The sequence below is a fragment of the Electrona antarctica genome, assembly GCF_951216825.1.
Source record: "Electrona antarctica genome assembly, chromosome: 21".
NCBI classification, from domain to species: domain Eukaryota; kingdom Metazoa; phylum Chordata; class Actinopteri; order Myctophiformes; family Myctophidae; genus Electrona; species Electrona antarctica.
The window spans coordinates 14,420,394-14,433,281 of record NC_136802.1 but is presented as its reverse complement, the minus strand read 5'-3'; the positions used below and the strand labels follow the sequence as shown (position 1 = coordinate 14,433,281).

The window sequence follows — 12,888 nt, the reverse complement described above, 5'->3', positions numbered from 1 at the left end:
GAGAGCCCCGTCGCTGCATGGCGTGCACACAGGCCTGCACACAGGCGTGCACACAGACGTGCACGTGCACACATACGTGCACGTGCACACAGACGTGCACACAGACGTATCGGATGGTGGTTCCGCAACCCACTGCACCGCTCCACCATACAAGACGGATCTTGTTAAGGATCCATCTTGGACAACAAAGGCCTGTTACTCTCACCGCATGCGAGGAGAGAGAGGGGGGGGTCAGGGGCTCCCATCTGAAATAAATTGAGTAATATAATACAGGACATTCGGTCTCAAATTCATTTTTTTTCTTCCTTTCTCAGGAGAGGGAGTCGAGGGGAAAAGAACAACTCGCCAATGGAGAGCGACGTTTTACTTGTTTACATTCGAGGCCCTTCAGTGACACAAAGAAGTCTCGATTCGACGAGCGCTCCACGTTCTTCTCATTCCAACGGCGTGGAGTGGCTGTGGGCAGAGAATGAGAGATTCCGCACTGTGCCATGTGAACTCGGTTGCCTTTTTATCAAGAACACAGCTTTAATAAAGAGAGAGAGAGAGAGAGAGAGAGAGAGAGAGAGAGAGAGAATGCCTCTCGGTGCGTTCAAATCTGACTCGGTATGTTATCTGTTCTGAGTGAAATATGAAGGACTGCTTTAAGCAATGGCTTACATCCCACACACACACTCAAGACACGCACACACGCACGCACGCACGCACGCACACACGCACGCATGCAGGAGTGCTGAATTGCGCTTAATCTTAAGTTTCCATCTTAAATCTTACATTGCCAATGCCAGTTTCCCTTAAATTGCGTCTTAATGCAGGCCCAGGAAATGGAGCATGATTTTTCCCCCCGCTTAGCTAAGCAAGGTCACCGTTTCCCTGAAGACCATTACTGCTATGGGCTAACGCCAATACCAGATGGGCTAGAGTAACAGTATGGTCTTTTAACTCCTAATTGGAACCACACACACACACACACACACACACACACACACACACACACACACACACACACACACACACACACACACACACACACACACACACACACACACACACACACACACACACACACACACACACACACACACACACACACACACACACACCTCTACGCACAGACGGAGGCTGGAAAACCAATCAAGGTGGCAAGCGTTAAGGATGGAGAATATTACAAGATTTGAGGTACGGAGTTATGGCTGCATTCATGAGAGGTAATAAATACGTGCTTTCATACATAAGCCAAGGTTTGAGGAGGAACGGCTGCTATTGTTATGTGTTAACAGAGCTACGTAGAACCAGGGGTCCCCTCTCCCTCAAAGCCTCTTAGTGCGAGGATCATCTCCGTCCCATTGTGAGTCAATGGACAAAGATTATGGCAAACGCTAAGATGCTTTTGAAGGCCTGCGATCTCCCCACGCATGAGGAGAGCAAACACACACCACCAGGCCACGCGGAAAGGTCCCGTCCCGTCCGCTGTTTACTGAACAGCTACTACCAGGCCGGTTTTCAAATGGGCCCTAACTGTACAGGTAAATAATAATAATAATGAATTGCATTTTTATAGCGCTTTTCCAAGTGCTCAAAGCGCTTTACAATGGTTCATTCATTCATACATTGGGAGGTGAAGCGGCGAACAGTCGACGCCAGCGTCCTCACTTCCCACATTCACACACCAATGGTGGCGAGCTCACACCGACCGACTCATTGGAGGCAATGTAGGGTTCAGTGTCTTGCCCAAGGACACTTCGACATGTGGACAGGAGGAGCCGGGATTCGAACCGCCGACCCAGGGATCATTGGACGACCTGCTCTACCTCCTGAGCCACAGCCGCCCAGGTATATAGGGCTGAAGTGGTTACTGTATGTTTTGTAATAATAATCGAATTCTACAAAGTAACTACTAGTAACATAAAGTTTTAAAATATAATGTAGTGGAGCAAAAGTACAATATTTGGATCCGAGATGTATTGGAGTAGATGTAAAAGTACTTCACTTGAGTACAAATACCTCAAAATTGTACTAAAATACAGTACTTTCCAGTTTCCGCCACTGTTGTCGAGCATCTCTGTCAGTTTTTTTTTTCTACATAAACTCTTGTTAACACACCACCCATCCACACTAGCTTATAGCGATCTGCCCCCAAAATGCCGCGGCAGCAGCACTTAATGCTCTGGAATGAATCTTGAAATCCTGGCCAGAGGTGAAGCGGCTGCCAATCTTCCCCGCCGCACCACGCCAGGGTGATCAAAGAGCAGAGCGAGACTTATTTGCCACAGAGTCGCTGTATTCCTTCAAGGCGTACAAGGTTTCAGACTGCACCCCGTCTGTGTAAATATTATGGGATGTGTCAGTAATGAGGAATGGAAGGGGCGGGCGGGCGGGCGGGCGGGCGGCGCTGGTGTGTGTGTGTGTGTGTGTGTGTATGTGTGTAGGAAGCAGCGAGTCAGAGTTGTGACCCCTACGACATCAGTCACTCTCTATCTGGGGCCCGCATCACATCAAGCAGTACTACTGTCAGACCCCACTGCACTCCCCTAGCATCCATCTATCGCTCTCCAGAGTTAACCAACTCCTCTCTAGTTTCTTGCTCTCTCTGCCTGTTTTCTTTTAATTCTCTCCGGTCCTGTCTTTCAATGACCTGCACGCTCTGTGCCCGTCCGTCCGTCCGTCCGTCCGTCAACCTCCTACTGTTTTCCACCTCTCTCTCCCTCTCTGCTGCTAACCCGTGTCCATCTCTCTCTCCGTGACAACACGCCTGTCTCTCGTATTCCTGCCCTCTTGTCCGCTACGGTCTGAAATGTCAGCCAGAACTTTTTGGTGTTGACAAGGCACAGCTGTCGCCCGGTAAACACGCTCATCTGTCTCTCTTGTGCGGAGTTATGACTGTGTGCACGCACGCGCGCACACACAATCATAGGCCCATAGACACAATTTTCAGCACACACACAAAAACTCTCCCTCTCTCTCTTTCACGCTCTCCTTGGCACACGGCCTCCCCTTCAACATTCCTTCATAAAACAATTTTGGGCAGGCGTCCAAGTAAAGCAGCGGTCTGTTGACCACTTCTCCTGACAAAAGGAAGAAGGCGCGGGGCGAGGCCAGAGATGGCGCTTCGGGGATGATGGACGTCGACAGTGTACAAAGGCTCCCAAAACCATTGTTGAATGGAGGCCATCTCCCAGAGGGGGCAGGATGCGCGATAAGGAGACCCACGCGCTGTGTACTGTGCCTTTGTTTTTTGCATTTATTGCGTGCCTGATAACCATCAAGCCATTCATGCAAATGAAGGCCTCCACCTTGGTTGCGTGCGCTTGAGGGGAAAATGGCGGATGTAATGTCTGATTCATACTTGGTTGCGTGCAGCGGTGTCACACACTTTAACCATTTTGACCTGAGATCAGATTCTAAAAATATCTTCTAAATCCTGACAGTTTTCTGAAAAAGCTATGTTTCTATGTCAGTCGTTCTTCGATTTTTCAAAAATAGCAGACCTACAAGCTCGTAGCGCGGCACTCGGTGCCGCGCTATGAGCTTGTAGATCTGCTATTTTTCAATAGCTAAAGCATAAAGCAGAGGTGCAAGCTAACCGTGTGTGACAACACAGCGCTCTGTGATCTTGGCCATCTCCTATTTTCGGTGCATGATACCGGTGTTCAACTAAGTATGAATCAGGCTTAACCACTTAAACTGTATGTACTTTGTTCCCCGGGGGTCCCCAGGACTCTATACTTGGCTCCCTCCTTCTTTCCCTCTACACCAAATCTATTAGAAAATGGCCAATATGCCGGGCTCGCAATGCAATGTTTGTTATTCCCGCATCAAATATTTACCCAATATGATGACATGCTCAGAAAATCCACACTTGTGTTCATGGCAGTTTGTGTGTGTGTGTGTGTGTGTGTGTGTGTGTGTGTGTGTGTGTGTGTGTGTGTGTGTGTGTGTGTGTGTGTGTGTGTGTGTGTGTGTGTGTGTTCGTGCACAACAGTTCAGATCTAGTTCCACGCCACCCCCCAAACAACAGGCTTTAGTATGCACGGCACACACTCATGTGCCTCCACTTCCTCTGTTGAAAAAAAAAAAAAAAAAACAGCGTCGCCGAAATAGCCACTAGCGTGCGCGTGCGTGCAAGCTTCTCTTCCACTGCCCTTCTTCTCTGCGGTTCACATGGACCCGCTTCGTGCAGCCTTCATTAAGCCCGGTTTATGCTGGGTCGCACGACTCGGAAAACAGCAGACTTACAAGCTCACAACACGGCGCGGATGCGACGCGCCGTGAGCTTGTACGTCTGCTGGGGTTTTTTTTGGCGCGCGACACGACACCGACGTGCGATGGAGCATAAATGGGGCTTTACGCTGGCCTTGCCTGCAGGGCTGTGACGGTGAGCCTGTCCCCATGCTCTGCAGAGCAGCACAGCCCAGAGCCAGAGAGAGAGAGAGAGAGAGAGAGAGAGAGAGAGAGAGAGAGAGAGAGAGAGAGAGAGAGAGAGAGAGAGAGAGCCTGATCCACAGGTTAAACAAAGCAGAGAGCGGCCCTGCATGGCTATAGGGGCGTGCGGGGCGGCTGGGTGAGTGAGGTAAGTGCAAGGGGTGAAGGGGTCGGGCGAGAGTAGGTGAGGATAGAGTAGAGAGAGTCATTCTGGCTTCTCCCATTCCACCAGTCATCTCCTCGTCTCACCCCCAGGGGAGGGGTGACCAGGCCGGCCCCAAATGCCTCCAGGAGAGAGAGAGAGGGAGAGAGAGAGACTGGTTGTATGTGTGTGTGTGTGTGTAGGGGTGGGGGGTGATCCCGCTTAGACATGGTGTGTTGTGAAGCAAGCTAATGAGAGGCCGGTGAGTGTGAGTGTGTGTGTGTGTGTGTGTGTGTGTGTGTGTGTGTGTGTGTGTGTGTGTGTTGTCTGGCTCTGCTGAGGGGCTGATCCGTGGGTTCAGCCACCCAGGGCAATCTGCCCAGCGATGCCGACGAGACACACATGTGACCCCTCTGGACCTGTGGCCGGGATTACTGTTACCACCAACCTGCCCTATTGTGTGTGTGTGTGTGTGTGTGTGTGTGTGTGTGTGTGTGTGTGTGTGTGTGTGTGTGTGTGTGCACGTCCGTGCGTGCGTGAAAAGTAAAGTATTCCAATACTTTACTTCTACTTTACTTCTACTCCATTACATCTCAGATGCATATATTGTACTCCACTGCATTTATGTGAAAACTTGAGTTACTAGTTACTTTGTAGATAGTTAGTATTACAAAAACGTACAGTACACTATCCACTTCAGTCTATTTCGTTCATTTGAAAATAGCCTCATAGAAATGGGACATTATATGCATAATGACTACTTTCCTACTTTTACTCAAGTACATTTTGAATTCCGAACTTTCACTTGTAACGGAGTACTTCTCTATTGCAGTATTGATACTTTTACTTAAGTAAAAAAATGTGAGTACTTTTTCCACCACTGTGTGCGTGCGTGAGTGTGTGCGTGCGTGCGTGCATGGGAGAGAGAGATAGAGAGACATAGAGAGTGCTTCATGTGTGTGGTCGTGGTGGAGGACACGTATGCAAATCCGGAGAAAAAGGCAGCAGGGTTTAACAGTCGGTGGGTGTCGGGCCCTGGCATGGCCGGCCGGCCAGCAACACTTTTAATCTCCCTGCTCCTAATCATCAGCATTTCTAACAATTACCACCGACCCAAAGTCACTTAGAACCACCCGAGGGGCCACGCGGGAGTAAACCAGTCCTTTAAGCCAACCCCCGGCGTTATTTACAGCGTTCCCTTTGCTGCCGCCGTGATGGTGATGAATGTGCATCGCCGCTTGCCAAATAAACTTATAATCGAGTGATAAAATAATGAATGAAATCAGACTGGAGCGAACGGTCCGTGAGGCCTGCCAATTTCCTCACCTCTGTGTACGTGCGTCTATGTGTGTGCGCGCACGTGCATGCAGCGCATGTGTGTGTGTGTGTGAGAGAGAGAGAGAGAGTCTGCTCCTCCTGTGTTTACTGTCCAAGGGTCGTGTGTGTTGCACGCTCACTTACACATGCAACGAGGGTGATATATTAGGACCACACACTCTTACACACATGTCCAACAGAGATGGGAGGAGGGGTCACGTCTCCGGAGGCTCATCTGCACATGTAGAGTGTGTGTGTGCGTGTGTGGGGAGGGAGGGGGGGCATATGTACAGTGCTATGTGTAGGCTGGGATAGCTTTGAGCGTTTGGTCACATTTCGATTCTTTGCACATGTTCATGAAGTGCGGATACCTGTCCATCTGTTTATGATTTTGTAATGCCCCAGGGGATATATGAGAGAGAGAGAGAGAGAGAGAGAGAGAGAGAGAGAGAGAGAGAGAGAGAGAGAGAGAGAGAGAGAGAGAGAGAGAGACCTGCCTCTGGCCTCCACTGGCGGGTTTATCCCCGATGTTCTCCTGGCCTTTCCATTCTTCCACATCAGCTGAAAGCTCTCTTTTGGGCTCCTGTTGCTCTCAGCTCGTAAACTCACACACACTTTGCTTTTTCACTGCAACGCAGTTAAGCGTAGGGGAAAGGAGCGAGAGAGAACGAGAGAGAGAGAGAGAGAGAGAGAGAGAGAGAGAGAGAGGGAGAGAGAGAGAGAGAGAGAGAGATGGAAACACAGCGAGAGATGGAGAGAAAGGGGCCTTTGCTGTCTGCTTACTTTAACAGGCAGCCAGAACAATATGGTTTATATTCACTCCATCTTCTACCCGCTGTCTCTCTCTCTCTCTCTCTCTCTCTCTGGCCTGCCTCCTGCACTCTCGCTTCCCCTTTTCTCTCCAGCCGCACTCCTGCTCTTGTCTTCCGCCACAGAAGACTACCCAGTGGATATTGGCTAATCATGCAGCCTAAGGATGCGTGCACACTCACTAGGTTGCTGCTTACTTACTTACACACAGGCCGGTGCGGTACGGGGAAAGCTCTGACACACAGGGGCACGCATGCATTATTCATGGTAGAAGGACTTCGGGGCAGATGTGAGGGTGAAGATTCTTTGTCTTTTTTTCTTTTTTTTAAACATATTTTTTTCCCATTTTTTTCATGCTCCTCCTCTCTCTTTTTTTCCACTCTCTCTTTTCTTTGTAGTTGAAACACTTAGCCTAGTTATAGCCAGTCTTTTATCCGGCGCCAATTAGCGCGGGCGATTAATGAATTATTGAGAGACGGGGAGAAAAGGGGGGAGATTAAATTTTAATGTGGATGTGAGACGGAACGGTTGTAGTACAAGTCACCGCGAGCGCTGGGCGAGAAGACACCCGCCCGTCTGCCCCCCCACGACGCCCGTTTACGATAACCTACAGCCGTTTACTGGTGTATGGAGAGAGGGAGTAGCGGGGAGGGAGTGGGGGGAAGAGGGGGGGGGGGGGAGTTGAACGAGTGCTGTGTTGTTGGATAGATTGGCTTTTTAAGCACAGAGGTCTGGAATCCAAATTCACAGAGAGGCCTAGGATAACAAAAAGACTCGGGTATACGTCGTGATCGCACGCACGGTGCAGTAACTGAATCCCACATTCTTTACTACGATATGAGGCGCTTGTGTTATGTTTGTATGTACAGCATGTCTGTATGTATGTACGCGCTCGGTGATATTGGACAAAATCAAATGCCATGCTATGTTTGACCTCGATATCTATATAATTGTGATGATAATAATCCTATTGTGAAGAGGAAAAGACAAAACGTCCGCCATATCGCAATATTACAACATGCAAAATCCCTGGTGGCATATCACGATATCGGCCCTCACCTACTGTACCAAAACAAGTGTCTGACGTGATACATTGAGATCTGATGCTTCGCCTTTCGGGAGGGGATGTGGGTACGGATGCCCAGCCCCCTCTCTTACCTTCCCTATCCCCACCCCGCCCCGCTCCTGAGCAGTAATGTAAGATTCGATCTTTCATTAGGGCGTCCGTGTAAGGCCGATAATGGGAGATGCTGAGATAAGGATAATGTATGTCTGGGGAAGCTCTTCTCAAGGTGATCGTTCTGGTTCAATTCTCCCTTCCTCAAGCAGGACCTGTATTGGCACTTGAGACTTAACCGGTATTGATTTACTTAGGGTTAAGACTGACTCTACCCCTGATGCTCTCTCTCTCTCTCTCTTTCTCTCTCTCTCTCTCCATCCCCTCCCTCTCTCACTGCAACTGTCACCTACCAGTGTCTGTCTTTGTTATATCCATCTCTCTCTCTCTCTCTGTGTGTGTGTGTGTGTGTGTGTGTGTGTGTGTGTGTGTGTGTGTGTGTGTGTGTGTGTGTGTGTGTGTGTGTGTGTGTGTGTGTGTGTGTGTGCGTGTGCGTGCGTGTGTGTGTGTGCGACTGTGCGCACACCGTCTGTCTCATCTCACCCATCTGGACACTCTCAAATGATAGATTACATGTAAAAATGTGGCTTAACAACAAAGTACCAAGTCTGTGATCGAACAACAAGCCAGCGAGACAAACAGAACAAGGGAAGAATAAATCACAGTAATTTTGCAATCTCTCAGACTTCTCACGTAGCCTATACTTTCTCAGGTGAAAATGGAAAAGGAAATTTGGTGTAACTTAAGTCTCTAACAACATGGTTCCAAGTGATTTTAGGACAAACACATTTGACGAGTAAATTCTTCTCTGTTCATTTATCACTGAGAGTAACGATCCATTCAGTTCTGTTTTTTCTTTTCCTTTTTTTTTGAGGGGCACTAGCCCCTCCAATATACAGATTTTTGTCCTAACTCGTGTCACAATTGCCATTGACAATGAAAGGAGAATTTACGTCATAGCAAATCTCTGAGCAAATCGACATGTTACGTGTGCGATGATAAGAGCACCCCTCACTTCACACGGGTGTGATTTTATAATGAACACTAAGGATTTCTACCGTGTGGTGCTTACACAAGAAAAAGGCATTATTATTATGACATTGTGCAAAGCAAGGAAGAGAATAAAATAACGCAGTGATGAGCTTCACCCCTGGCTATGAGGCCGCCCACCACCTCCATCTCTCTTCAACCCATCTTTTCACAGCCATGTCGGCCGCTGTAGCGCCGTAATTAGTGTCTGGATGCGACACATGTTTCTAATTTGCCACGTCTGGTCAGCACTCGGGGAGGAGTGACAGAGCGAGATGGAGACGGGGACAGACGGAGGGTGACAGGAGGAGGAAAATGGGAGAGAGACGGGGATATGAAGCACAGAGACGGGGGAGGGGGGAGGGGGAGGGAGGAGAACAAAGTGACACAAATAGAGGCAGCGAGAGAGAAAATAAAGATGCAGACTATAGGGCTGGGCGTCAAATCGGATATCACGGTTTTTAGTTTGCTTCGATTACGATTTATGAACCATTATTATATCGAAGCTCACAACAACGCGGCATATGCGAGCGGGCCGTGAGCCATATGGTATAATTAGACTAATCAATGCAGCCCGTCATTTATTAAAATCACACCCGTGTGAACTGAGCGGTGCAGGCTGCTCAACAACACCGCTGGCTGGCTGCAGTTATAGTTATGGTGCTCATTTTTCCCCGCTGAAAAACATCATTTAAAAGAATGCTTCTCGTTTATTGGGTTATATAACTCGGTTATTGGTTCAAAATGTCGATATTTTGGGTCAATTCACCCTTTGTCAGCCTTCTGATTGGTCCCCGACTGACTAACCAGCAGGCTCTTTCTGCCTTGTTCCGCCCTGGTTCCGCCTAGTTTATGTTGAATTTGCTAAAACATCATTTTTGGAAACAACTAAAAACAAACATGATATGCCCAGTCACCATGCTGCACCTGTGATGTTCCTTTTTACCGACACCAAGTTTAAAATAAGAATTTAACGCACAGAATATCAATACGAAGCAACTGAAAAACATGTTATTTCAACGGTAGTGGATGGAGAGAAAGGATTTTTGTCCAACCACGAAACGGCAACCAATGGATGCGAAGAGGGGCACAACCATGGGTGGGACTGGACAAAGGGTGAATTGCCCAACCCCTATAGTGAGAGATGTAAAGACGTATAGCATGGGGGTGTAGTGTATAGACTATAGAGTTGGCGAGGATCGGAGAGAGGGGAGGGGAGGGACTCAGGGGAGGGGAGGGACTCAGGAGAGAGATGGATGTTTGGATGGATGGGTGGGGTAGCGGGAGAGAAGGGGGAGGGCTGAGACGGGCAGGTGGACGGTCTGAACTTCAAAGCAGCACAGCCAGCAGTCTGAAAGGTCTGCAGGTTAACAACATGCCATACAGACACATGAACCCACGGCATGCATGCACCCCCCCCTGCACCTGATTGATAGAGCCCCACCGCCGCCCGCTCTCTGCTTGCTTTTCGCCTCATTTCAGAAGTACAAACCCAAAATGCATACCGAGCGGAGCTATAGGGCTCACGGGGTGATATAGGTTCTTGGGAGATGTTGCGGTGTTTGTACAGGCAAGGATTTTCCAGCGGCGGAACCCACATTTAGCCCTCGCCTGGAGAGAGGGGTGGGGGTTAGGTCAAAGTAAACCACTATATAGTGGAGCTAGCCCATGGTGTTGTCGTGCTGATGTAAAAAGGGGGGGAGCAGAACAGAACTATGGGGAAATGAGGCCTGTTGTAAAACGGCCATAAAACCATATAGAAAACAATGGCTTCAGTTTGAAAGGAAAAAGGGGGCTGGGCTGCGGTTTCTCGGGGTGGGAGGCACGTCAGAGGCCATAGTAGTCTGGTGTCAAAGATAGCACTTATGTTGATGGGTGCTTAACAAACAAAATAAATAAATAAAACTTTTACAATGCGGGGATTAACCACACATGAACCCTGCATGGCGTCCCCATTCTGGGCATATCATAATAGGCAAACATTCGGCGAAAATAGCTGATCTACAAGCTTGCGTAGAGCGGGAAAACAGGAGGGTGGCCATGGATGGACCCCTGTGGGACGCCAAGTTGTCAAGCCCTGGTGCCCAATTTATTGTAGATCTGCCATTTTCATCCTTTAAATAAAATAATAATAATTCACTGTTGGCCTCAAAGACCACAAAATGGTCCTCCTGTGTTGAGAGAGAGAGAGAGAGAGAGAGAGAGAGAGAGAGAGAGAGAGAGAGAGAGAGAGACGGAGAGAGACAGAGAGAGAGAGAGAGACACAGAGAGAGAGAGAGAGAGAGAGAGAGAGAGAGAGCTCCTATACCTGTGACTAAAGGCCTCATTAAGAGCTACATGGCAGGGTCGACGTGAACAGGCCCCACGCGGAACGAACGACATCTCGCTGTCGCATCTCTCCGGCTGGTGACAAAGGTCGCCACAGAGGACCGGGTTCGTCCATAGTCAGCCACACACACACACATTTGGTCGCATTAAAAACCCATTCGTGTCTGAAAAAGAGCCCCTGGCTTCCGCTAATGGCCCCGGCTGCATAACCTACATACTGTTCCCCTTCCCTACCACTATTCACTAACCACCACACACACACGCCATAGCCACCGGGTGACAATTCAGACGCGCGGAAATTGGCCGAGGTGTGAGAAAAGTGGTCTCGGTCGTTAAGGACGACGGGCCGAGGTGTTTAAAATGACATTTCCTCCTCGGCTAATGCCCTGACACCTTCTCCATGGAGGGAGAGAGAGAAAAATGCAAATGATGGGTGGCCAGACAGGGCTATTCAGGGGGCCTGTGGGCTATATGGGCCCTAGGCCCACTTTAATCAAGGTCATCTAACAACAGGAATTACACTTTATTATCCCTGCGTGGACTCGGCTGGGGCCTCGGCCATTGGCGGCGAGCCCATAAAAGACTGTTGCTACAAGAGAAACCATAGCCACAGATGTCCACACTATTCTGAGCGTGACAGATTCACAACTTCCAATATAGGCTATACTCTGCCTGTAAATTAGGCCCAATTCCCATTAGACACCCACAGGTGTCGCAAGGTATTTTTTCTTATATCTAATTTTTTTCTCATCTTGCTGTAGGCCTATAGTCCAATTTTCTGGTGTTTGGTTAAAACAAACAACAGACTTTGGCATATATAGATATCATTTATAGATTTATATAGAAACCAAAGCAACTATATTAGTAGCAGAGCTTATAACATCTACCACACAGGAATTAACCATTGGTACAGAATTACACACGCTTAAACATTGATAATTTGATAGTCAGGATATTCATATAAAGACACATCAGGCCTATATTGTGTAATAAAGGCTATATTATGGCTATATTATATATAGGCCTAGACACATTCTAGCCTATACTCTATTAGTTGATGAGGACAACGTGAAATCTGCTCCAAACGAAAGACTTGCAAATAACCCAAAACTTCGGTGCGTAATTAAATCAATGTGACATAAAAAAAATATTATGCTTATGCACGCTGCGTAAAGCCATACGGCGGTGGTGTCGCTTGTCGAAAAGCTGGTATAGGCAACACCACCGTATACGGATTACAAGTCGGGCTTAAATCTGCACATTCAAAACAAGAATAACATGATACTTTGCAGTGCACGCTTCAAACGGGGATCTTTACCTTTCGTTCATTGAATTCCAGAAGATGGGCTCCATATTGCTGGACGCGGCTCCCAGTAAATCCACTAAGAATATCAGCAGAATGCCAAATCCATGATTCCCACAGCTTCGACACGCCATTTCAACCCCGAAGCCCCGAATCATATGTCCCCCCATTTAAAAAAAAAGAAAAAGAAATGGGATATTTTCGTTACGCGGTTGGCCGGGGTATACTTTCCTCCACACAGACACACACACGCGCGCGCAAGCGCGCACACACACACGCACGCACACAAAGAACAGACTATAGCCGAGCAGGCTATAGGTGTAGTATAAGGCAGTCACAGAAGCGTGAGGTGATGATGATGATGGTGATGGTGATGATGGCGTGCCTCCGATAACCGCATGGATGATGATTAAAACCACC

General features: G+C 48.4%; 1 protein-coding gene across 1 annotated transcript in view; it reads right to left on the bottom strand.

Annotated features, from left to right (window-relative positions):
- Nucleotides 1-12,638, bottom strand: part of efnb3b (ephrin-B3b) — a gene marked incomplete at both ends in the record, with an annotated part of 109,480 nt that extends 96,842 nt beyond the window's left edge. The window contains one exon of the mRNA XM_079491501.1: nt 12,484-12,638. Within this exon, the coding sequence (XP_079347627.1) occupies nt 12,484-12,638 (155 nt within the window). The remainder of the gene's footprint in view (nt 1-12,483) is intronic.
- Nucleotides 12,639-12,888: the final 250 nt, after the last annotated feature.